Source organism: Malaclemys terrapin, chromosome 7, assembly GCF_027887155.1.
Source record: "Malaclemys terrapin pileata isolate rMalTer1 chromosome 7, rMalTer1.hap1, whole genome shotgun sequence".
Classification (NCBI taxonomy): Eukaryota; Metazoa; Chordata; order Testudines; family Emydidae; genus Malaclemys; species Malaclemys terrapin.
In genome coordinates this window covers 48,110,410-48,136,088 of record NC_071511.1, presented here as the reverse complement: position 1 = coordinate 48,136,088, position 25,679 = coordinate 48,110,410, and the positions used below count along the sequence as shown (strand labels likewise).

Below are 25,679 nucleotides of genomic sequence, written 5' to 3'. Positions count from 1 at the left end.
GCCAACAAGAGCACAGACCCCCACTGCATCCACTGTATAACCGCCTACCCTCCTCCCCATGATCTATAGCAGGGGTCGGCAACCTTTCAGAAGTGGTGTGCCGAGTCTTCATTTATTCACTCTTATTTAAGGTTTCACGTGCCAGTAATACATGTTAACGTTTTTAGAAGGTCTCTTTCTGTAAGTCTATAATATATAACTAAATTATTGTTGTATGTAAAGTAAATAAGGTTTTTAAAATGTTTAAGAAGCTTCATTTAAAATTAAATTAAAATGCAGAGCCCCCCGGACCGCTGGCCTGGACCCAGGCAGTGTGAGTACCATTGAAAATCAGCTAGCGTGCCGCCTTTGGCTCGCGTGCCATAGGTTGCCTACCCCTGATCTATAGCCTCCTCACCCAGACACCCAAGAATGTTGGGGGGAGGCTCCGGGCACCCAGCCACTCCACTGCAGAGGATGGCCCAAGCAACAGAAGGCTGTCATTCAAACAGTTTGATTTTCAGTGTGGCTACAATAAGCAATGTGGCCTTGTCCTTCCCTCCTCCCTCACCCCACCTGGGCTACCTTGTCCGTTATCTCTCTTTTTTTTTTTAATTAATAAAGAAAGAATGCATGGTTTCAAAACAATAGTTACTTTATTTCAAAGGGGGAAGGGTGGTTGGCTTACAGGGAATTAAAATCAACAAAGGGGGCGGGTTTGCATCAAGGAGAAACACACACAACTGTCTCACCGAAGCCTGGCCAGTCATTAAACTGATTTTCAAAGCCTCTCTGATGCGCAGCGCGCCTTGCTGTGCTCTTCTAATCGCCTGGTGTCTGGTGCGAAACCATTGTCTGCCGTTGCTTTCACGGAGGAAGGGGTGACTGATGATATGTACACAAAACCACCCGTGACAATGTTTTTGCCCCATTAGGCATTGGGAGTTTAACCCAGAATTCCAAAAGGCAGAGACTGCGGGAACTGTGGGATAACTACCCACAGTGCACCACTCTGTAAGTCGATGCTAGCCACAGAAGTGAGGACGCACTCCGCCGACTTAATGCGCTTAGTGTGGACATACACAATCAACTGTATAAAATCGATTTCTAAAAATCGACTTCTATAAAATTGACCTAATTTCGTAGTATAGACATACCCTTAGGCAGCTTTGAAAATCTCAGCCTAAGAGATTTGGCTACTGAATTCCTAGTCATTTTAATTGGAATTGGGTATCCAAATCCCTTAAATAACTTTACAATCTCATATTTAGTGGGTTTCAACTTCATCTACACATTTATTTTATGTATAGCTTTGTGAGTGCTCACAGAAACCTCTCTTCTGCCTGTCTTTATAGAAAAGACTCTTAATTATACACCTGTCTGCCCATGCAATATGAAGAGCAGCGAGTAAAGTGAACCTGAGAGATCAGGAGCACTTGCAGCTGCCAGTGAAGTTTGAGTGCTCAGCACTTCTGAAGATCAGACCCCTGTGCTGTGTTTTTCTGTTTTTAACCTGGCTAAAACACTTTGCTACATTTTTTTTAAATTAAAGATTGGGGCCCTCCTGTCTAGGGTTACCATACGTCCGGATTTTCCCGGACATGTCCGGCTTTTTGGGCTCCAAATCCCCGTCCGGGGGGAAAGCCCAAAAAGCTGGACATGTCCGGGAAAATCGGGGGGGCCGGGGGCTTGGGGGCCGGGATGGGCCGGCGGAGTGAGGCTGGACCGGGCCGGGGACTCCAGGGCCGGGCCGGGGGCTCCGGGGCCGGCCGGCGGTGCGGTGCCTGGCCGGGGGCTCCAGGGCTGGGCCGGGGGCTCGGGGGCTCCAGCGGGGCCGGGCCCGGGGCTCGGGGGCTCCGGCGGGGGCTCGGGGGCTCCGGCAGGGCCGGGCCGGGGCCTCGGGGGCTCCGGCGAGGGCTCGGGGGCTCCAGCAGTGCCGGGCCGGGCCGGGGGCTCGGGGGACGGGCCGGCGGGGCCAGGGGACGGGCTGGGGACCGGCGGTGCGGTGCCAGGGGCCTGGGGGCTGGGCCAGGGACCGCAGTGCTGGGCGGGCCAGGGGTGGTCGGCCGGGGGCCGGGCCCGGGGCCGGCACCCCAGGGCCGGGGCCAGCCTGGGCCGCGCCTCCTCCCCCCACACTCCCCCTGACCTGCTTCAGGCTTCCCGCGACTCAAATGTTCGCGGGAAGCAGGGGAGGGGGCGGAGACTTTGGGGAGGGGGCGGAGTTGGGGCGGGGGCCCGTGGAGTGTCCTCCTTTGGGAGGCACAAAATATGGTAACCCTACTCCTGTCTCTAAGTAGCTCCTTTGTCCAGCTGCTCATATAATGCTTTATCTGCATCACTGAAGTTAATGGGAGTTTGGCCAGTGATTTCCGTGGGAGCTGGATCGGGCCTACAGGCCCAAACTGTGCCACTCAAAATACTGAGTTAAGGGAGCTATGGAAAAAACACTGGGCCAGCCTGTGCCAGACTTGCTCACACTAAGCAGTGCCTTGCGCCATGAAGTCTCATTGATTTCCAGGGGTTATGCATGGCATACAGTGCTAATCACTGTGAGCAAGTCAAAAGTGCTCAGTCTTGCTTTAACTCTACCAATGGGAGCAGAGTTCAGCCAGTGTTGCCTCTTCTGCAGATCCCCTCCAAAGGGGTTGTAAGGAAATGACCCTTGCTCTTTATACCTGTGGTAGCTTCTGTCAGGGTGTGGCTGGCACTGCTGCTCTTGATGTATTCACACTCTCAGCAAGTCATCAGGTTGCATTCACTTGCTCCTCCTCTTATATACATGAGGATTTAGTTAGGATGAACAAATGGTTATTACAGACCCAACTGATTTTTCCCTACTGAATACATTGGTTAGCATATGTTCCATTGTGTTCAGCTCAATGCTCTGGAAGACTCCAGGGTGAAGTTTCTTAGCCTCTGTGATCTTGTGTTAAAACCCAAGTCACATAACATTTAGGAGCTTCTTCCTGAAGGCTGCCATCTGCCTGAAGACTGGCTTTGTTTGAGAGATTAGCAGTGTGGGGTGATCCAGTGAAGAGGCAGTAAACAGGCCCTGTCTAAACTAAAAATAACCCATGTTTAATTGTGGCCGACAAACATGGTTGTGACTAAATCATGTTATAATATGACTTATTCTTGCCTGTATGGACAGGACCATGTTTTAATTTAAGAATCTATCTGGGATAATATGTGGTTCTTTAACCTCGATATAAGATGGCATTTTTTTCCTGCCACACAGCTGAGGAAAAAACAGAGTTTGACTGCATCCCTATTTAACCAGTTCTTTGTAATTTTTGTCCCTCTGTTAGCCCCTGAGGCTGCATTGAGCATGTTCTCTCCCCAACCCTGGTGCAGCTCCAACGGTGCTAGCGATGGCGGGAGCACTGCTGTGGGTCAGATTCAGGGATTCTTATCACGTGTCGTTGACAGCTGCTCTGATCAGGGTTGGCTGACACAGTAATAAAACGAGCAGTATCCGGTCCACAATAGCAGGTGCACTATTGCTAGAGTTGGAGGGGCTGTATTAGTGCTGGAGAAGCACAAGGAGAATTTAAGAAAATCTCTATGTGGATGCAGCCTTCGGTATATATTGCCATCAGCTGAAAGCGTGTCACATCCTAGGGACACTCTACAAAGCTTTGCAGGATTCTATGGAACTTGGAACATCAAGTAAATGAACATTGAACAATGAGATATTATTTCCATGTCTTAGCTGGTTCTTGAACACCGTGTTCTGAATCCCTTTCAGGCAGTATTTCCTGTGTGTTTTATTTTAAATGTTTGGAATTTATCCAAATATTTTATTTGAAATGTTCTTAATTGAAGTTTTCATTGAGCACTCTGTGAACAAGGTCAGATTGAGCTGGTATTGGCGGGAACTGTGTGCCAGCACTTCTCTGGCAGCCACATCCGATTCTGCAGAATTTAAGCTTTCATCTTAAAACATAGTAAAAACTTTGCACTTCCTGTTGCAAAGATAACCACCTTAGGGCTAGGCTTTCTGGAACAGCAATGCACCCCTTGGGGATTTGATTTCTAAAGTGCACTGTGTTGCACATTAATTGGTCCATGTAGCCTCTGCTGGAATGCAGTAAAGGTTCCCTGGTGTTCCTTAACGTAGTACTGTTTGAAACAGCGCTTTGTTAAAGCGCACTATGGAATCTTTAGTGCACACCAGCAAGGTCTGCACAGACCAATTAATGCACAAGACGTTAGTGTGCTCTAGAAATCACACCCCATAGGGCGCATTACCCCACTGTGTAGACAAGCCCTTAATGTGACCTGATGTTGTCCTGTTGTCTATAGGCAGAGAGAGGAATAGCTCTAGCAGCTTAATGCTGCACCCTTAAATCTGTGGCTATTTTAATGTTTACTTCAACGGGAGAAGGATAGGGTCTATGTATAGATGAGAACCACTCCCATTCATCCCAGTGGATGTTGACTCTGATGCCTATTCATGAGAATTTAAATGTCAATGTTGTTAGCAATGAAATAATAGGAAATTATTTTAGTAGAGACAACCAGCTGCTCTGGGTGGACTTTAGTATTGTAGGTGGTGTTTTAGGAGAAGATCACCTCTCTTATCTCCAATCTGAGCCCAGGTTATGTAGAGAGGAACTGTTTTAGGAACTGAACTTATTGCAGTAGGCCTCTTGACCTGATTACATGACTTCCCACCAGGATGTGCTAGAGGAGTGGCTAACATGCCAGCGCTCCTGGCTATACCTGGAGCCCATCTTTAGCTCAGAGGACATCAATAGACAGCTACCAGTAGAAAGCAAACGCTACCAAACCATGGATAGGACCTGGAGGAAGATCATGAAGAATGCTAATGAGAACAGAGAGGTAAGGCTGTGTGTGCTCACATGGCATGTGTGTGTATATGTTTGCATGTGCACACTTGTATACTGCATGCACACATCTTTGCCTGGGTATTACTATCTTAGCTGCTTGAGTATGAATTACAATTGAATCCTTTTTTTTATGTTGCATTCTTTGTTCACTTGCTTAGATTGCAGACTTCTCAAGGTAGGGACCATGGGCCAAATTCAGTCCTGATGGAAACAGATGCAGCGATAGTGACTTACCTGCCATTGTGCACACTTATTCTAAAGCTACATTTGGCCCCCTTTTCTGTACTTGTCTGTAAAAGCACCATGTGCAGGTATGGCACTGCTTGAATAGTACCCTTGGTTAGGGGAGCTTGCTAAGATTCTTCTTTTAAAATGCTGTTTACATTCCAGAGACCAGGGGTGTTTCTAAACTGTGTGCTGAGCCACTCGCCACAGATCTGGCACTTCAGTAACTTGCCCACATTTCTACCTCCCCATCAAGGGTGAGCTGCAGAGACCTGCACCTGAGATCTGCCCCACGGTATGCAGTGGGATGCAAAGTCTGTTGTTTCCCCCAAATTCCTGTACAGCAGAGCCACAGCCTTTAATTTGCTTTGGGTCCTTACAAATAGGGCATCTCGTGACTTGTTCCATAGGCTAATTCTGTCAGGTGCTTTTGCAGCATGACCTGGCTCCCTCCCACCACCCACCTCCTGGTGCCTGATTCCCACTTTCACTTCCACGCACCACCTGGCTCCCTTCCCTCACCCCACACTCTACCTCCTCAGCCCCATTCCACTGATGCTGGTACTACCATTCTGCACTCTCCTGCTGCCCAGTCCTTTCCTCCACAGAGACTGTCATTGTTTGTATTCAGTGTTGAATGTTGATCATCACTGTTTGGTATCTGGACAACTCCAAAAAATGTAGATTTGTCTTATCTCTGAATGTAACTGCTTCTCCTGGCCCACAAAGCTTGTGTCTCTATACAGCCATGTGAAAAAGCTCCTATGAATGAGCCACTCTGAGCCCAGCAATAATATCTCTCTGTAGCCAACTTGCCTCCGATATGGTTATCTAACTAGGACTTAGTATACGGATGCTTTTTTTGGATGTTCATGTCCTTTCCAGGTGATTTCCCTGTGTCCCGATCCCAGGCTGCTGGAGAGCCTTCGGAAATGTAATCAGCTACTTGACCTTGTGCAGAAGGGGCTGAGTGAATACCTAGAGACCAAGAGAGGAGTTTTCCCCAGGTAATCCCAAGACTGAAGGCCATTCTTAGGTGTGAAGTCAGAGAATCACTCTGATTATGGCTCCCGGGAACAAGTGCATCATTCTTTCTCATCCAAAGCACAATCTCATGGAACTCTCATGAGTTTGCAGGTCTCAAAGAGGCTGCTTCTTTCAACCCAGAGATTTGATAGAGGAAAAAATAGGGCAGACTGTGTGGAAGTGACAACATACCATGGCCCAGGGTTGAGGTGGGGGTAGTTTGATAGCATCACCACACGCCTGCACCTTTAAACATCAGCATGAGGAAGGGGGGATGAAGTGAAATGAGGGGAAATTAAATACTTTGGGCCTTACTCTTTTTAGACCTACACCTAGTCTAGTGTTTATTGCAGTACAAAATGGGAGTAAAAAACTGTCCTTTTCCCCCCCCCCTCTACACTGGTATAAATGACTGCTCCAGGGGAAGGACATCAGAGAGTCAGGCCCTTCTGCGGCAGAGAGAGACTCTCATTTAACTGGACTATGGTCACTGCTCTTCTGCACCAATGCAAATAATGCATGCTGACCAGCAGGATATCTTGAAGACCACCACAATTGCTCTCACCAAAATCTCAGGACTGTTGCCCAGTACTGCCAGGAGTGAGCACCAAACCGCAGCGCATAGACCAAAATGAGCTGCTAGCTCTGTCTCTGTTTTCAGGTTCTACTTCCTTTCGGATGATGAGCTGCTGGAGATACTGTCTCAGACAAAGAACCCCACTGCTGTACAGCCTCACCTCCGCAAGTGCTTTGAGAATATTGCACGGGTAGGTAAAGCAAGCTATTTCCTCTGGGACTAGCAGGCATGTCTTGATGTTAGGAGTCATGTATTATGGAAATTTAGAGCAATTCTCAAGCATTGCGGTAAGGGGAGGAGATGGGGCGGACACAGGCTCGCTGCCTTGTGAAGACAGCACCTGGATTCTTTCAAATAGCCTCTACATCTCCATGTGAAAGAGAAGAGTTGAACTAGCTTTGTTCTCTCCTAAACTGCATTAAGGTGGCAGGTAGTTCTAAATTCTACACTTTTTCCTCAGTCGTGATTATCATTAAAACACATCAACATTCTCAGTGGAGATGTATCCACACCATCACCACCACAGCTGGTCGCCTTGTTGATAGTCTCAGGAGATGCCAAGAACTGAATGTGCCACAGAAGTTGAATTACCCCCCTTGGTCCTTCAGGGTTGAAGCTCACTAGCCCGGTCATATGGGGGAAGTTTGGTGTTTTATTATTTCTAGAACAGTGGCTCTCAACCTTTCCAGAATACTGTACCCCTTTCAAGTGTCTGATTTGTCTTGTGTACCTCAAGTTTCACTTCACTTAAAAACTTACAAAATCAGACATAAAAATACACAGCACTCTATTACTGAAAAATTGCTGACTTTCTCATTTTTACCATATAATTATAAAATAAATCAGTTGGAATATAAATATTGTACTCACATTTCAGTGTATAGTATACAGAGCAGTATAGACAAATCATTGTGTATGAAATTTTAGTTTGTACTGATTTCACTAGAGCTTTTTATGTAGCGTGTTGTAAAATTAGGCAAATATCTAGATAAGTTGATGTACCACTGGAAGACCTTTGAGTACTCCCAGGGGTACATGTGACTCTGGTTGCGAACCACTGTAGTAGAAGACTTCAAATTCCAGGACTGTCAATCCCACATCTCACACCAGCACTAAAAATACATCTGATCGTCACTAGCCTGGGAATAAGTGGAAAGGAAGCTTAGTTGGGGGTCCGATGCAAAGCCTCCTGGAGTCATTAGACAGACTTCCATTGACTTCGTTGAGCTTTGCATCGGGTCCTTACACTTTTATTCTTAAAACAAGGAACTCTAACCCTGGGGACAATGGAAGAACAGAATTGAGAGTAAAAAGGGTTTACTGATTCCTAGCCATGCAATGAGATGAATTCATCCCACATGTAACTTGCTTCACTTCATTCAAGTTATACCAGGGATGAAGTTGGGCCCCATGTTGTCATATAATCCTCTTTCACTTTATAGAGAGACATGTTGATTTTGCACATGTGTAGTACATTTATTATCAGTAACCACAACCAAATTGTGGGCAGATCTATAAATAGCCTAAATCAATGTAGCTCTATTGACTTGAATGGACCTACAAAGCTTTGCACCAGCAGACAATCTGGTCCTGTGTGATTATTTTTGCTGTAGACCTGGAGGTACAGCTGTTTTACTGTCAGTAGGACAAAAATATTACACATATTCATATTGAAACAATGTCTCAATTCCTTGTGTCTTGACCTATGTTGATAAGAAGGCATGGATAGAAGGGAAACTCTCCACTAATTTCATGCTGTGATTCCCCCATTAGCTGCTCTTCCAGGAGGACCTACAGATCACACACATGTACTCTGCAGAAGGGGAGGAGGTGAAGCTGTTTTTCCCCATTTATCCCACTGGCAATGTGGAGAACTGGCTGCTGGAAGTCGAGAAATCTATGAAGGCCAGCGTGCGGGACAATATTGAAAGATCCATCAGCGTTTATCCACATGTGAGAGTCTTACACCCCACACTGTTATTCCACTCTTCACCCGCAAATACAGGTGGAGTTCAACAAGTGGCATTTGGCATGTCTTGGCTCAAGAGAACATGGTCATCGATGATAGCCAGCAGAATTGTTTTTCTTACACCCTACGTTTTTTATAGTGTAGCCTTTGACCCTGCTATATGATTCCATTTCTACTCCTCGCTCTGTTCTGCTCCCTCCTTTGGATAGGGCTCCCTCTTTTATCTTCTCCTCCAGCACTTGGGTCGATCATGTAGTGCAAAGAGATGGTAGTAGTAGCATAGGGCCAGATTAATTCCTGAGGCCAATGGATGTACACCAGGGCTGATTCTCAGCCATATGTTTCTATGGACGCAGGTAGACAATCGAGATCACACTTTAGTTGGTGGTTGGGAGAAAGGAAGGTAAAAAAAGATGGGGCATCAGAAATCTCAGGCATTATTATACTCTTGGAATCTGATGCTCCAATAAACCGGAATTCGCTGTAGGAGTGGAAGCTTGTTCTCCTGGTTCCCATGGAATCCCAGTCTTCACCTGCCTTTGGCAGTTCTCCACATCTTGCATAGCCAAATGATCTGTTGCAGAGAAGGCACCGAAGCATCCATTGTCTGGATGCCCAGCATCTTGGGGAAGCTTTTTCATAGCAACTGCAGAAAATAGGGTAGACAACTAAGTAGAAATTGTTATATCTGACGTGGAATTGGTTAGGTTCCAGGCATGGGGCATGAGACAAGGGATCATGAAAGAAAAGATATTTGTAGTACTTATTACCAATTTAATGTATGTCTTTTTTAAAGACACCACGAAGTTCATGGGTCTTGCAATGGCCTGGGCAGGTAACCATCGCTGGCTGTCAAACTTACTGGACAAAGGAAGTATCTGAGGCCCTGGAGGCTGGGGATTTGTCCACCAGGCTGTTTCCACAGCTGAGTGCTCAGGTAGGAAAGCTGAATAAGTGCAGACCAGGTTTAAATTTCTCCACACAGAGACCTGGTCTTTTATCACTTGTACATGTAAAACAGTCCTGACTTCAAATCAGTCAACAGCCATAACCTGAGATACTGATGCAGCTACATCTAGAGCAGGGAATCTCAAACTCAAATCACCACGAGGGCCACATGAGGACTAGTACATTGGCCTGAGGGCCACATCACTGACACCTTTTCATATAAAGATACAAAAGCCCCCTGCTCTGCCCCCAGTCCCGCCCCCACTCCATCCCTTCCATGAGGCCCCACCCCTACCCCACCTCTTCCCACCCCTTCCCCGCCCCCATTCCAACCCCTTCCCAAAGTCCCCACCCCAACTCCACCCCTTCCCTGCCCCTATTCCAACTCCTTCCCCAAATCCCCGCCCCGCCTCTTCTCCGCCTCCTCCCCTGAGTACACAGCTCCCCGCTCCTCCCCCCTCCCTCCTGGAAAGCACTGTTTGGTGACAGGAAGCACCTGGAGGTAAGCAGAGGAATGGGGACACGGCGCGCTAGGGGGGTGGGGAGATGGCGGATGAGGGGAGCTTAGTGGCCGCAGGAAATAACTCTGGGGGGATGGGACAGGGAGCTTGGTGGGCCGCAGCAAATAACTTCGTGGGCCATGTGTTTGAGACCCCTGATCTAGAGAAACTTTCCAAAGTTAGGTCAATTGTTTTCAACAGCATGTTACATTAGTATGTGAAAGAATTGAACTCCAAAGATAGTGGGAAAAATGGTGAATGCAGTAACATGAGATCGCTAAGAGTTCTGCCATTGTTTTCTTAACCTGCACATACCTCATTTAGCATATGACCTTATCAGAGCTATGCTCCCATAACTTGGTCATGCTCTAGCATGGCACTATGGAATACTGTCCTTCTGGAAGTGTGCTTCTATGTAACAATGGGTATTTCATCAGTGCATACACACACCCTGCCTTGAGTCACAGTTCAATATCTTGTATGAATGGTGATACCTCCCATCATCTGAATGCCTTGCAATCTTCAATGTATTTATTCTCACAATACCCCTTAGAGGCAGGGCAGTGCTATTATCCCATAGTACAGATGAGAACTGAGGCAGAGAGAGACTGAGTGGCTTGCCCAGTGTCATAAAGGAAGTCTTTGGCATAGGAGGGAATTGAACCTGGGTCTCCCCTGTCCAAATTAGTGCCCTATCTACTGGGCCGTCCTTCTCCTCCTTTGGCCATTGTTCAGTAAAGGGGTTCTCAAACTTCATTGCATCGCAACCCTCTTCTGACAACAAAATGGAGCCCACCCAAGCTCCGCCCTCCCCCCAGGTGGGGGGGCCAAAGCCAAAGTCCAAGGGCTTAAGTCCTAAGCAGGGGGTCTGTAATCTGAGCCCCAGTGTCCAGGGCTGAAGCCCTTGGGCTTCAGCTTTGGCCCCGGGTGGTGGGGCTCGGACTTTGGCACCATGCCCCAGCAAGTCTAAGCCAGCCCTGGGAACCCCATTAAAATGGGGTCGTGACCTACTTTGGGGTCCCAACCCACAGTTTGAGAACTGTTGGTTTAATACCTTGTTGGTTAGAGAATAGAAGTCAGAATGCAATTCAGAGCCGGTTCTGACTAGCTTCCCTTTCCTTGCACAGCTAAGTGATCTGGTAGCCCTTGTTCGAGGAAAGCTGTCGAGGATGCAGCGAACAGTGTTATCAGCTCTCATTGTGATTGAAGTCCATGCCAAGGATGTCGCTGCTAAGCTGATTGAGGAGAATGTGATGAATGAGAATGATTTTGAGTGGATCTCTCAGCTCAGGTAAGGGAAACAGCCATCAAACCTGGTCTGGATTTGCTGGCTACCATCCATTATCATTACCTATCGGCAGCATCAGTAACTTGAAGGGAAATCAAGTGTGTTTGCATAGTGTGTCTATTTAAGACTAATCTTAGAGCCAAGTGGATTGAATGTTTTAGGAGTATATCATAGTCAGTTACACCATCACGATTGCGCATCTGTAACCCATGCCTGCCTCTGTCAGGCTACGTTAAGACAGACCCAGGCTCTGGGGCACTTTCTCTTTGCATGTGATACATGGATTAGACTGTGCCACAACATTCTAAAGGCCTGCCCATGCCCAGTGGGGAGGCATGATTCTTGACAATGTTATCAGATGTCCTAACCAGTGAGGATTGTAGACATTCCCCTTGCACAGCACCTCCTGCTTACAATTGTTCCCTGGCACCCGGAGAAGTCAAGATTGTCTTTCAAGCCAACACCACTGCATTCCTAAAGCAATTACACTGCTCTACAGCCAAAATGCTTCTGAAATAAATGTAGTCAAACTTTACTAATTCTGGGTCACTGAGAATGAAAATGATGCTTAAAATTGTTGATTGGCTCTAGTTTTCAAGATATGCTATTGGGTCAGTATATACGACCCTTGACTTGGAAATGGCGGAGGATAATTGAGTTATAAAGGGAAGGGATCTCAATTTAAACCAGAAATGACTAAAATACATCTTGGACTGGATCTATGAATAAATCTATGACTGGGTTTGGACAGTACTTGCTTTTTAGGCAAAACAATGAATGATGCAATCTGAAGCTGGTATTGCGTCATACATGATATGAATTGCATCATGTTATTCCTAGAAGTCATGGATGATGCAATCATAACGAAGCTTACATCACTCTGCTGAACAAATTGCCCTATATCAGCTCTAGAAATCATACAGTGTCGTGCTCTCTTATTTGGCAGTGTTTGATTTTGCAAAGGGACACATTTCTGTTTAGCCAAAGTGAGCAGAGATGCCTCATACTTGTGTGAACAGTGCAGATAACTTCTGCTATGTTTGTGGTGAAGTGACTTTTGCATCACAAAAGCACAGTATAACCCCTATGGTTAAGAAAGCCTATCACCTTTATTTTGGCTGCAAAATTGGAGATCAGGACAAGAGGTGGGCCCCATACATATGCTGCAACACTTGTGCAACAAATCTTCGCCAGTGGTTGAACAGGAAAAGGAAATCTATGCCTTTTGCAGTGCCAATGATTTGGAGAGAGCCAACAGATCATACCAGCAATTGTTACTTCTGCATGGTGCCTCCAGTTGGGAAAGGTGTGTCAAAGAAGAAAAAGTGGACTGTGCATTATCCAAACATTCCATCAGCTATATGCCCAGTACCCCACGGAGAAGGACTGCTGGTTCCTGATGCACCAGAATCATTCTCACTTGAGTCAGACGAGGAAGAGGAAGAGGATGAAACTTCTGGTCCTGAACCATCAGTGTCACAGGACCTACATTTTCTCCCATCCTCCTCTTCTGATCCACACCTCATAACACAAGGTGAACTGAATGACCTTGTCAGGGATTTGGAACTACCCAAGAGTAAGGCAGAGCTGTTGGGCTCCAGACTACAGCAGGGGAATCTCCTGGCAGGTGATGTTAGGGTTTCCATGTTCCGTGGCCGTCAAAAGGATCTTGTCCCATTCTTCTTCATGGAAGGTGATCTTGTAGCCTGCAACAACATCGATGGTGTGATGGCAGCCCTCAACATCGTTCACGATCTAGATGAGTGGAAACTGTTCATTGATTCATCGAAGACGAGTCTTAAAGCTGTTTTATTGCATAATGGCAATGTTTTGCCATCAATTCCAGTTGGTCATGCAGTCCATATGAAGGAAACCTATGACAACATGAAACAACCTTTGAGGTGCATAAACTAGGACCAACATCAGTGGCAGCTTTGTGGCGATTTGAAGGTTGTTGCTCTCTTGCTTGGTCTGCAGACTGGATACACAAAGTACTGCTGTTTTCTCTGCGAATGGGATAGTCGTGCAAGAGATTCCCACTACATCAAGAAAGATTGGCCACTCCGACAGTCATTGGAGCTTGGGAGGAAAAGTGTTCAGCATCCACCATTTGTTGAATCAAGGAAGATTTTGTTACCACCCTTCCACATCAAGCTGGGTCTGATGAAGAACTTTGTCAAGGCCATTGACAAAACACAAGCAGCTTTCAAGTACCTCCGTGGAAAATTTCCAAGGTTAAGTGAAGCTAAGATAAAGGAAGGTGTCTTTGTTGGTCCTCAGATTCGTGAACTTCTTTGAGATGATACATTTGACCATGCACTGCGTGGCAAGGAAAAGACGTCATGGAAAGCCTTCCAGTTAGTGGCAATCAATTTTCTCGGAAACAACAAGGCAGACAACTACAGGTTGTTGGTGGAAAACCTCCTCAAGGCATACAAAAGCCTTGGTTGCAACATGTCACTAAAGATACATTTTTTGCACTCTCATCTAGATTTTTTTCCACCGAACTGCGACGAGCACAGCGAGGGATTTCACCAGGACATTGCAACAATGGAGTAACGCTATCAGAGCAAATGGAGCCCATCAATGCTTGCAGACTATTGCTGGACAGTGACAAGTGATGCTCCATTTAATGAATACAAGAGACAAGCCAAGAAGCGCTGAGTAGACACTGAATAGGACTAAACTATGTACATAATAGTTTTTTGCCTTTTGTTTCATAATAAATTTTATTTATATAACTCTTTTGCTGATTTTTAAAGTGTTACATAAACAGGACAGGTGAAATATTATCATGTAAAGCAACCATAAACACATGAAAAGACCTAGGTTTACAATTTATGATTAAAACTCTATCTACACAATATACATAGACATAAAATGTAAAAACTTAAATATCTTAGAAACAGTAGCCAATCAGTTGTTTTAATTGTCATATTTGAATTCAGCACATCAAAATACATAATTAATAGCACATTTTCTCTCTGAAGCAGACGACTTCTCAAAAATTGTAGACCAGTGTTACTTATTATCTCTGACCCAGTGCTGAGGTAGCGCATGACTCCTAGAGCCTGGAGTGCAGTAAATTTTATCAGCCACAAGCAATGTCTCTTTTAGCTCTTGCTATTATTGTACCTCTGCCAGTACTTCTTTGTCTTTGAGATTCCATTTTCACTCACCGTTAGATACTACTGGACAAGGAATGATCTGTACATCCGAGCAGTGAATGCTGAATTCATCTATGGCTATGAATATTTGGGAAACAGTGGACGCCTGGTCATCACACCCCTCACTGACAGGTACAGAGATTATTCAGAGAATAATAACTGAGCATCTGTGTAGTTTTGGGTGAACAGATCTCATTCTGAGTTAAATCCAGGATCTTCCTCTGCCAGCCTTACTCCTGCTGAGCAGCACTTAATTACACAAGTAGCCTTGGGACTGTTTGTATAGCCAGGTGTTACTTGAGATGAGGTAGATTGGGCCCTTACTGATGTTGGATCTACAGGATTCCTAATGATCCATGCTCCCACCAACCAGTTAAAGATTTATGCTATGGCATGATTCTTAGTGAACTGCTCTGAGACATATAAAAAAATCCATCTGAATAACAAAGGGCTCATTCTATTCTTAGTGATTACACATCCTTGGACAGATAAACCAGTACCATGGAGTATGTGTGTTTCCTAGTAACAATAATAATAATACTTAGCTCTCTTATAGTAATCATACTCCTTACAGACAGACAGACCGTGAATTTCCATCAAATTGTACAAGGGGTTAGCCATGCAACTCCCATTAATGTTAACAGAAACCGCTTAGCTAAATCCCTGTACACTTTGCTGAATATGTAAGTAAAGCTCTCTGAATAATATGAGATGGATTTTCAGTGATCATGCCAGGCAGATAGATAGAGCAGATCACCCTAAATAATGAAATGGGATCTACAGTTCTTAAGCCCAAGTAGGAACACTTCTAATGATCACTGGTTTCTTCATTGCTGTAGGTGCTACTTGACACTTACTGGAGCTCTGCATCTAAAATTTGGAGGAGCACCTGCAGGACCTGCTGGAACAGGCAAAACTGAAACAACTAAAGATCTGGGGAAAGCTCTAGCCATACAGACAGTAGTGTTCAACTGTTCCGACCAGCTTGACTTCATGGCTATGGGAAAATTCCTGAAGGGACTAGCCAGGTGCAAAAAGTGAAAAATAAAAATGCCACCTGTGCCTTACAAGTGGGTGGGAGGGGGGAGGTGTTGGCAGTCTGGATGAGGGCCTTGGAGCGATAGCCATAAGGAAAAGTGGCATAGCGTTAAGGGGGAATGAAGAAGGCCTTTCTGCATTGTTTTAATCATCTAGGAACTTTGCAGTTCCAAAACTAATGAGTGATGGAATGGCCGCAGGATGCTAGCCTTATATCTGTTGGAAGGAAAGACAGAGGCATTGTTGTGCCAGTAAAAGGAACAGTTGGATTCTTGCCAAGCAAAAATAAAATGCTTTACACCATTTTCATTTGGGGCTGTCTACAAATGCTACCAGCTCAAATGTACATCTTTGACCCTTTGCATACTATCTTACATGTCCGGCTAGGGTCAGTCCTCAGACCTTTTAAATCTCCAGAGGAGAGAACCTGCTGACCATAGCCGTGACTGAGTAGCCAGAAGAGCCTGTTGTGGTTCCCAAGGAATCCTTATAGAATTGGCCCCCTGTTCTCTGCATAACAGACAGAGCTGGTCCAATTGTGCATTGCACACATGCAGCCAATGTATTCCAATATCCCTTGCCAGACCTTTGTTTGCAAGTAGTTTTATGTCCTTTTTTGAACATCCCTAATGATGAGAGCACCACTCTCATGCACAGACGTCTCTTCGTGGAATGCAATGCAGGCATCTTAGATGTCTAAATTATGTCAGCTGCACCCACATTATGGGTACAAAATGAAAGGCTGAGTTGATGTCCCTTTCAATAGCAGGCCTGTAATATGCTGTGTTTGTATCAGGCTGCCCATATGGTTACCTCCCCAGGTAACCATGGTGTAGTATCCTAGCAGCAATGCTGAGGACTGTTGGATTCATTTCCTGCCTCTCTCTCACATGGCCACCCCCACACAGAACTGATACTTAGGACTGGTTGAACTGCTAGAATTTCTCCCTATCTACGTGTTCCTGACACTTCTCTGGTTTTCCCTTCCCTTCTCAGCTCCGGCGCGTGGGCTTGCTTTGATGAATTTAACCGCATTGACGTTGAGGTGTTGTCCGTAGTGGCTCAACAGATCACAACCATTCAGAAGGCCCAGCAGCAAAGGGTGAGTCTTCAAAGATAGAGAAGGGCAATCCAGACATTATCCTTTACTTCTCTGTCCTATATTTGGTTCTAATCTTAGAGCCAATGTGGACACTTAATGACACAGATGAGACTGTGCTACCATTCCTGATGGCCTCCACTGCAATGCAAGAAGTAAGATGTACTGTTGTGACAAGGAAAAAGCCAACATAGTTGCTGTAAACGTGCGGGACTCACCCCTGCTGGTGTCCTGGGAATTAACTCTTGATCCAGCCTCCAGAGTGCCCTCTGCAGGCTGGTGTCCCCCTTCTGCTTGGTCCCCGTGTCCCTTCCAGACCCGGTGCCCCGTTATCTGGGGTGCTGCTCCCTGGCCATACACCCCTCAGTCTCAGGGTGTCCCCTCCCTTGGGAACCCCCACCCACTATCCCCACCTTGCCTCAGTCTGGGCTACTGCCAGTCCTCATCTAGCCCCCGCTCCCTGGGGCAGACTGCAGTGTAAAAGCCACTCATCATAGGCAAGGTTGGGTTTGGACCTGCTGCCTTTGCCTACCCCTGGGCTGCCCTCTGCAACCCCTGGTACCTGTTGGCCTTATGCTAGGCCGCAAGCTGGAGCCTCCCCAGCTCCTCTGCCTTTCCCTAGCCCTGCTCTACTCAGGTCCTTGCAGCCAGGTCCCTGCCTCTCAGAAGCTAGAGGGAGTCTCTCTGTGCTCCTGGCAGAAAGCCTTTTTATAGGGGCCGGCTGTGGTCTGATTGGGGCGTGGCCCACCTGTGGCCACTTCCCCAATCAGCCCAGCTTTTCCCCTGCCACAGCCCTCTCCCAGGGCTGTTATAAGCCCTTTCAGGCAGGAGCGGGGGACCACCCTGCTACAGTTGCTCATAAGTGATTGGAGGAATTCACAGTGTGTTATCCAGCCCCCAGATATTTCCAAAGCGACCCTCCCCACACACACACACACCTCTGAGTTCTTGATCCCATATGGAGATTCAGCAGTCAGTAATTCTAACAGCCAACCACTGTGCTGCTCCTGGGAGGATTGATAAAGGTTAAGATCCGAAGCTGCTTGACATTGGCTTAGTAGAAACTTGCTTGCAATGAATTCTGCTGCTTTATCCACCATCTGAAACTGTCCCCTCTCTCTTAAAAGGGATTTCAGGCTTTTTCTTGCCTCATGCCACAAATTAATTCTGTCCCCAATTCACAGACAGAATAAATGTGAAGGCGTCTGTCTGTTTATAGCTGGGGGTTGGAAGCCTCTTCATGAGCAAAAGAAATATTGTAAGTGATCAGTAAATCTTCTGTCTAAGAGCCAGGCTCTTCATAAAAGGAGAAATACTGCTCATAATACTGGGTTTCTGTATGGGAGCCAGAGCTAGTCATTCATACCAGTGAGGTGACCCATACCTGTCCCTAGAAGCTAATTTCAATATAGAGAGGAAAGTGGTTGTTTTTCTGGTACAAAGGAAGATCCTGTCATCTGCTTATTTAATTCTAGAGTCCCTGCCTTTGTTTGTTGGGCATGGCCGTGTATTGGTTTTCTAGGTGGACCGCTTCATGTTTGAAGGAACTGAGATCCCACTGGTCCCATCCTGTGCAATCTTCATCACCATGAACCCTGGATATGCTGGACGCACTGAATTACCAGATAACTTAAAGGTCAGTAAACACCATCACTGCACTAGCACAGAGAGGAAGGATAGTTCTGTGGTCTGCTAGTCTGACTTGGGAGACTTGGGTCCAATTCCCTGCTCCGCCACAGACTTTCTATGTGACCTTGGGCAGGTCATTTAGTATCTCAGTGCCTCAGTTCCCCATCTGTAAGATGGGGATAATAGCTCTGCCCGATCTCACAGGGATGTTGAGAGGGTAAATACATTAAAGATTACTATGATACTATGGAGATGGGGGCAAAATAAGGACCTAAACTATCCAGATCATTACTGAAAAATGAATATATGTTGTACCTCACCCTCGCATAGAGATGGCAGGGGGATATAGCTGCCCACTTGGGATTATGGCAAGTCACAGGAGTTGAACAGACAAATATTTAAGAGATTGAGAGACCTAACATTTAATAAGGGAAGCCTGTGGCTGCTGTTCCATATAGTAAAGAGGCATCTTAGAGTGGGCTGACTTGGGGATTTAGCAGCAGCCCAGCATGTTAGACTCAGTTTCAGGAACAGTTTACTGACTTCTTGGTTGTGTCTTTAGAGGGGATTTAAAAGAATGACACAGCTCATGATTACAATGTCTTGTGGCTACAGTGCCTTTTGCACAGGCACACCGATTTCCCAGGTGTTGTGGAGACTCCTTGCTACCTCCAGTGAAATTGCACCACCTAAACATGAGTGTTCACATTATTTCCTGATGGACCAGTACCCTGCCAGGGTGTACAGGAGGCCACGTGCATTGCAGTAGCCCTGGCATAGCCAATCCCACAGCTCCATCTCCCAATGCCATACCCCTTTAGCAAGCATGAAAGCTGAGATGCTCGCTGAGGCTGGTCTCTGCCCTGCTGGGGAAATGGCTGGAAAAATACTCAGCACAGAGTGGATGCAATAAGAAAAATAAAATGTAGTTCGAAACATCCAGATCTCCCTCTCCAAAGAGCCAAGCGATTTTGGGGCCTCAGCTGGAGAGGGCCTGATTTCCTCAGTGTTCTGAGTGCCCGATGAAAATCCAATCAGGCATGTTAAGTTGGGCTCCCAGAAATGGAGGCACCTAAAATCACTACCTTCTTTAGAAAACAGGCCCTTAACTTTACAAACTTCATAATGACTGTGAAGGAAGCAAACAGGTTTTCTTGTTGCTTGCACCTGAGCTGAGTGTGACCTGGCCTGGCTAGTGGGACCCGGTGAGCTTGTGGCACAGATAGTTAAAAATTAGTCAGTTATAACAATGTGTTAATGAGAGACACTAAACCTGCATCTCCATAATGCCATTTTTATGCTGTACCTTTTCAGGATGGAACTCCACCTTGGTATTTACACTGTTAATAGTGAAACTGGATTGTGCAAAGTCTGAGGCCAGAGTCACTGAAACTGTAAATTGCTCCTCCCTCTCCCACCTGGTGACCCACCAGAGATTCACCCAAAGAGAGGGCAGAAGGTGTTACAGCTGCTGCCCTCCTTCAAGATTTTAACTGGGACAGGGCAGCTATCCATTGTGGTTGCCCACCTGAGGAGGCTGCTGGGGAGATGGACTGAATCAGTCTGTTCTCTGGCTGTCCAGGCTTTGCCTTCTCCTCTACCACCATTGTGTCCTATGTGAATAGCACTGATCTCCAGCAGACCTCCCAGAAAAGGGGACCTTGTGTGGCTTTTTTGTGCCACTCCAGCTTAGCCAGCATGAACTGAGGTGTGATTCTGAACCTTAGAGAACAATATATCCAGTATTGTAAGAAATGGACAACAGTGTGCTTCTGCCAGTCAGTGTAGCAGGGTGGTTGGTGATCTGGGCAGGCCCATGCCACAAGAGATAAGAGAAGATGCTTTTGGTAGGATTCTAGTATCATTTTGATATCAAAAAACACATCTGTAAATAAACACTGAGACTGAGACAGATCCCACAGAGGAGGGTTCAAAAGAGAACTAGATAAGTTCGTAGAGGATAGGTCCATCAATGGCGTCCCTAGCCTCTGTTTGACAGAAGCTGGGAATGGGTGAAAGGGGATGGATCACTTGATGATTGCCTGTTCTGTTCATTCCTGCTGGGGCACAGGATACTGGGCTAGATGGACCTTTGGTCTGATCCAGTATGGCTGCTTTTGTGTTCTTATGTTCTAAAGCTCCTGCTGCAGCCTAGGAGTAGAATTCACACAGGTCTAGACCTGCTGGAGGAGGGAGCAGGGAATAAAGTAGTGTCTTCATCCCGTCCTAATGGATTTGTGTATTCCAGGCTCTCTTCCGACCTGTGGCTATGATGGTTCCAGATTACTCCATGATTGCAGAGATTTCTCTCTACTCCTTTGGGTTCAATGAAGCCAAGGTCCTAGCAAAGAAGATCACCACTACGTTCAAACTGTCATCAGAACAGCTCAGCAGCCAGGTCTGTGACTTCTTGATGTATAGCTTTTTCTAAAATGGGAAGGGCCTGGAGTATTGGAGTGTCTCTCTTAATTCAAGACTCCATAGTAGTTTAATGTTCCACAGGCCCTTGAGCCTTTTCCACTTTCACAACCACATCTGTGGCCCTCCTTCATCCATCTCATTCTTCTTTAATGCTGATTTGCATCCAATTGTGGCCCAGCTATCCCTCATGCTGTAGTTTCATTTACTTTACACGAATGTGCAGAGCTGCTCTTGCATGACACTTGGGCCCAACAGCAGTTCCTTTTAATATCTCTCTTCATCCAGTTACCCTCCACCTCCTCACCCAGGATAATGCTCCTGGGGCATAATACTTGCTGTTAAAGGAGATGACTTTTCTAGCTTACCTAGCAAACTGATGTGGGTGGGAGGGCTGCTGTTCCAAGGAAATACTCCCTTCCCCCCCCCAATAGATTGAGATTGGCAGGTTCATTGTTCAAGGATGATACGCTGTCTAATTTAGTCATTTCCTCTATGCCTGCTACAGGACCATTATGACTTTGGAATGAGAGCTGTGAAGACTGTGATCTCAGCTGCTGGCAACTTAAAGAGAGAGAATCCTACCATGAATGAAGCAAGTACACTCTAGTTTCATCCATTATGGTTCCACACATTGTTCTATATTCACCAGCAGGGGTCACTGCAGTCAATAAGAATTTCAGGGAGATAGAATTTTAAAGGGCTCACAGAGGTGCAACCTGAGAAAAAGCAAAAAACAAAATAGACATGACTCCTGAAGTGAAGACCCTGGCAAACCAGGCTGAGGATGATGGATGTGACGGGCATCTTGCAGAAGGAAGCAGGAAGGGGAGCAGAGTTCATTTAACTATTGGTCCTTAATTCTTTGCAGGAGCTGATCTGCCTTAGGGCCATCCGGGATGTTAATGTACCCAAGTTCCTCCAGGATGACCTCAAGCTGTTCAATGGTATTGTCTCTGACTTGTTTCCCAAGATCAAAGATGAGCCTATTGAATATGGCATCCTAGAAGAAGCAATCCACAAATCCTGCATCAAAGACAACCTGAAGGATGTTGAAGGTAAGTGGAAAAGCTCTTAAAGGTGAATGGCAAAGTGAACTGAAGTGTGTGTGCATGTGCACGCACGCATGCACATGCATGTGCTGCCTTCTCTATGGCATGTGAAAGTAGCTGCATCAACTTTTTTCCTAGTGTTTTACTGCTTGGTACAGCAGAAATATCAGGCCTTGACTTCCCTCTCTTTCACAGGGGTCTGAAGCAATGTTTGGAGGACTTGGAGAGTGATATCACAGTTGGAGGTTAAAGCCCAAGTGGCAGCCCTCCTGTCCCCTAGGTCAGTGGTCTCCAAAGTGGGGTGCGTGCACCCCAGGGGGTGCACAAGAGGATCCTTGGGGGTGCGCAGCAGGAGGAGCGCTTTTTGTTGTTGTTGCTTTGTCAGTTCGGGCGGGAGTCCGAGTGGCTTTTTTTTTTTTTTTTTGCATCGGCAGAAAAGGTAGAGCCGGCGTGGCAGGGGTTGCGTGCTCAAAAATTTTTTTACTGATAGGGGTGCACGATCAAAAAAGTTTGGAGACCACTGCTCTAGGTGACTGTGTGAGGGATGTTGACTCTTACACTGGGAGACCTGCACCTTGGATTTCAGTCTCCAGCTATGGTGTCATTTTTCAATGTCTCCAAAACTTGTCAGAGGCCTCCAGAAAAATGGAATAAGTCCGGACCTGATATTTCCAATGCAAAGTTTAAAGTTTAAAACAACCAAAACACATATTTGAGAAAACCTTTATACATTATAAAGGAACAGTAAAGAGCTTAAAACAATTGTTTTCCATTGTTTTGCCATTTATTTAATACTGAAGATGATACCTTTTATTCAGTGCCATGCTACTCAGGGACAGTGCTGAACAGTGAAATGCAGGGATCCAATACAGTATTTGGTGTAATCTGTTGTTGTTATTGGATGCGTCACTCCTTGATGAGCTATTGAAATACAATATAGATATTAAGGCACTGGGTGATTGATAAAGGCTGAATTACTTTAATGCAGTGATACTAAGACGGAGGTTCTCGAGCCACAAGTAGCTTTTTAATGTGTCTCCTGCGGCTCTTTGCAGTACATGATATTAAAACACTGTGTGATTTAATTATTAAGCAATCAGGAGGCTTTTGCTGTGTTATGAACCAATTGTAGTTGATAAAATAATAATACTTGGTCAGTCATTTTGCTGTAAAAATAATATATATATATGCACACACATTATGTGTGTGTACATATAGATAGATAGATAGATAGATAAAAGAGTAAATGAAACACTGAATTCACACTACAGTAGCTCTTTTGGGTAATGCTGATCGCTAATTTGGCTCCTGAACCACTGAGGTCTGAGTATCACTGCTCTGATGATTATGGCCAATGACTGTTTGGCCAAAAGAACCAACTTTATGCATCACTACCTATGGGACCCTGAACCTACTTAACTTTGTGGCACCTGCTTAACTTTAAGGATAGGACTAGTCTCATTGTCTTCAGTGGGACTGCTTTTTGCTTAAAGTTCAGCACATAGGCGAGTGCTTTGCTGGACTGGAGCCAGGGTCATTACAGGCCAATAAAACCGCACTGGCTTATGAGATGTGGACAACAAGTCCGTTGCTCTGCCAGTTGGAGCGTGCAGCCCTTGGATTTGCTGGCAAGTGAAACAGATTACAAGATCCACATTCAGAATCTTGTTCCTTCTCAGGTTTTGTGACAAAGTGCATCCAGCTGTATGAAACCACTGTGGTGCGCCATGGCCTCATGCTGGTGGGGCCAGCAGGCTCGGGGAAAACAAAGGTAAAGGTGATTGAGACACTGCATTGGGTACAGTGAGCCATTGCATGTATATGAATAGCTAGATGGGAGTGGAATGGGGAATCATAGAAGAGTGTTAAATCTTGCACAAAACACTAATGCTGTAGCATTTCCAAGTCTCTGTGCATAGCAGCTATGGGAGTGAGAGATTTTTGTTCTGACTTGAAATACAGATGAAAATATGGATTTGTAGCAGTGGTGAAGTATATTAGCAACCTGCTCTTCTGGGCTTTGCGATCAGTCTCTGAGGCTTACTAGCGGTGTCCTAAACTTCAGAGTCCCATGCAGAAGTTTGAGGATGGTTTTGAGGCTGGCCAGCTTCAACTACTATCATGTAGGGTCTCCAGATATTTCACCAGCCGCTAGTATTGGTGATTTAAGTTCCTTCCCTTCTTTTCTGTGATCAGTCTCTTTCTTACAGATCCATTTCCCAGGCTACTTCCAGACACTTGCAGAAAGTCCTTCATTACATCTCCTCCTTCCTCACTGTTTTCGGAATCATGTCCCTGTGATTTTACTTCCCCTCTGATTGCTGTCATAGAAGCCATAATATTTAATTCCCTTCCCTTCTGTCTCTGCAGTGTTACAGAGTTCTGGCAGCTGCAATGACCTCTCTGAAAGGTCAGCCTTCGGTCAGTGGTGGGAATTATGAAGCAGTCAACTACTTTATACTGAATCCGAAATCCATCACTATGGGCCAGCTTTATGGAGAGTTTGACTTGCTAACGCATGAATGGTAAAGGACAAAACCATCCTCCTCCTTCTCATCTGGTCTAGGGCTTCTTGTCGTCCATCTAGGTCTATGAACTCTCTAGGATACAGCACCTTAAAGAGCTTTACTTGCTTTAGAGGAAAGAGTGAAGAATGCCTTTTGTGGGGTGTAAATCTGGCTTGTGCTGATGGCCTTCTGTAACTAAGGGAAGATAGTCAAAGAGAAGTTAGGTTCCCAACTCTCATTGCCTGCCATTGGCAATTAGGAGCCTATCTTTGTGCTTGAATATCTCCCCCGTACTTATTATTTCAGAGGTTCTCCATCCTCATTCTGCAGACTCCTTATTGAGAGAGACTCATCTCCCTTCTTGACAGCCCACTTATCACTAGCTGGGCTTTTAAATGTTCCTCTCTGAGGCTGGCTCAGAAGGGCTTGGTGGATTGATAGAGATCCTCATGCTATAATGTAAGATCCACTTGCATTATTGTAACGCTTCCTTTCAAACCAGCCAGATGCTTAGGAACAAAGTTAAAGAACGTATGTTCCAGAAAACTATGAAAACCAATAAAAAAAAAACCTCTGAGAAAAGCGAAAGCAAATCAATTTCTCATACTGTACCCTGAAGCTCACTAGCTCTGGGCTCCAGTGAATCTTTATTGAAGGATGTTTCTATAGTATATTCCAGTTAAGCTTGACAGCTTATTTATTATGTGGTTCCTGCCCAAGGGCAGCACATAGACACATCAGCGTGACAAAAAATACAGTCTCTATATAAAGCACATTTAGAGACATAAATCTATCTCTTTTAATCAGCTGGGCTTCAGACTAGTCTGTTTTCTTTTGATCTCGGTAACAATGGCCATGAACATCTGTGGTGCTATATAAATAACAATAATTATTTAATAATGGGAGTGCAATTGAGGGTCTGAGCAGCAATTGCACTGTAGACATTCACATACAGATTAAATCCCAGACGTCAACATCCATCACTCTCTCCTCCACTATCCCACTCAGCACCAGCAGCACCACTGGCATTGTATGGATGCATTATTAGTGTCCATGTTGTGCTATGTATATAGGAGCAACAGGAATCGGGGTCTTCACTCACAAAGTGGGGTAGAACAGGAGTACTTGTGGCACCTTAGAGACTAACAAATTTATTAGAGCATAAGCTTTCGTGGACTACAGCCCACTTCTTCGGATGCATATAGAATGGAACATATATTGAGGAGATATATATACACACCTACAGACAGCATGAACAGGTGGGAGTTGTCTTACCAACTCTGAGAGGCCAATTAATTAAGAGAAAAAAAACTTTTGAAGTGATAATCAAGCTAGCCCAGTACAGACAGTTAAGAAGTGTGAGAATACTTACAAGGGGAGATAGAGTCAATGTTTGTAATGGCT

General features: G+C 45.6%; 1 protein-coding gene across 1 annotated transcript in view; it reads left to right on the top strand.

The window, feature by feature from the left end:
* The window catches only part of DNAH1 (dynein axonemal heavy chain 1), a 139,778-nt gene that overhangs the window by 42,315 nt on the left and 71,784 nt on the right, over positions 1-25,679 (top strand). Inside the window, exons 21-35 of the mRNA XM_054033606.1 lie at positions 4,660-4,824; positions 5,943-6,064; positions 6,745-6,850; positions 8,434-8,613; positions 9,426-9,566; positions 11,205-11,368; positions 14,551-14,664; positions 15,372-15,560; positions 16,567-16,672; positions 18,192-18,305; positions 20,547-20,696; positions 21,225-21,311; positions 21,588-21,774; positions 23,448-23,539; positions 24,139-24,293. Of these exons, the coding sequence (XP_053889581.1) occupies positions 4,660-4,824; positions 5,943-6,064; positions 6,745-6,850; positions 8,434-8,613; positions 9,426-9,566; positions 11,205-11,368; positions 14,551-14,664; positions 15,372-15,560; positions 16,567-16,672; positions 18,192-18,305; positions 20,547-20,696; positions 21,225-21,311; positions 21,588-21,774; positions 23,448-23,539; positions 24,139-24,293 (2,072 nt within the window). The remainder of the gene's footprint in view (positions 1-4,659; positions 4,825-5,942; positions 6,065-6,744; positions 6,851-8,433; positions 8,614-9,425; positions 9,567-11,204; positions 11,369-14,550; positions 14,665-15,371; positions 15,561-16,566; positions 16,673-18,191; positions 18,306-20,546; positions 20,697-21,224; positions 21,312-21,587; positions 21,775-23,447; positions 23,540-24,138; positions 24,294-25,679) is intronic.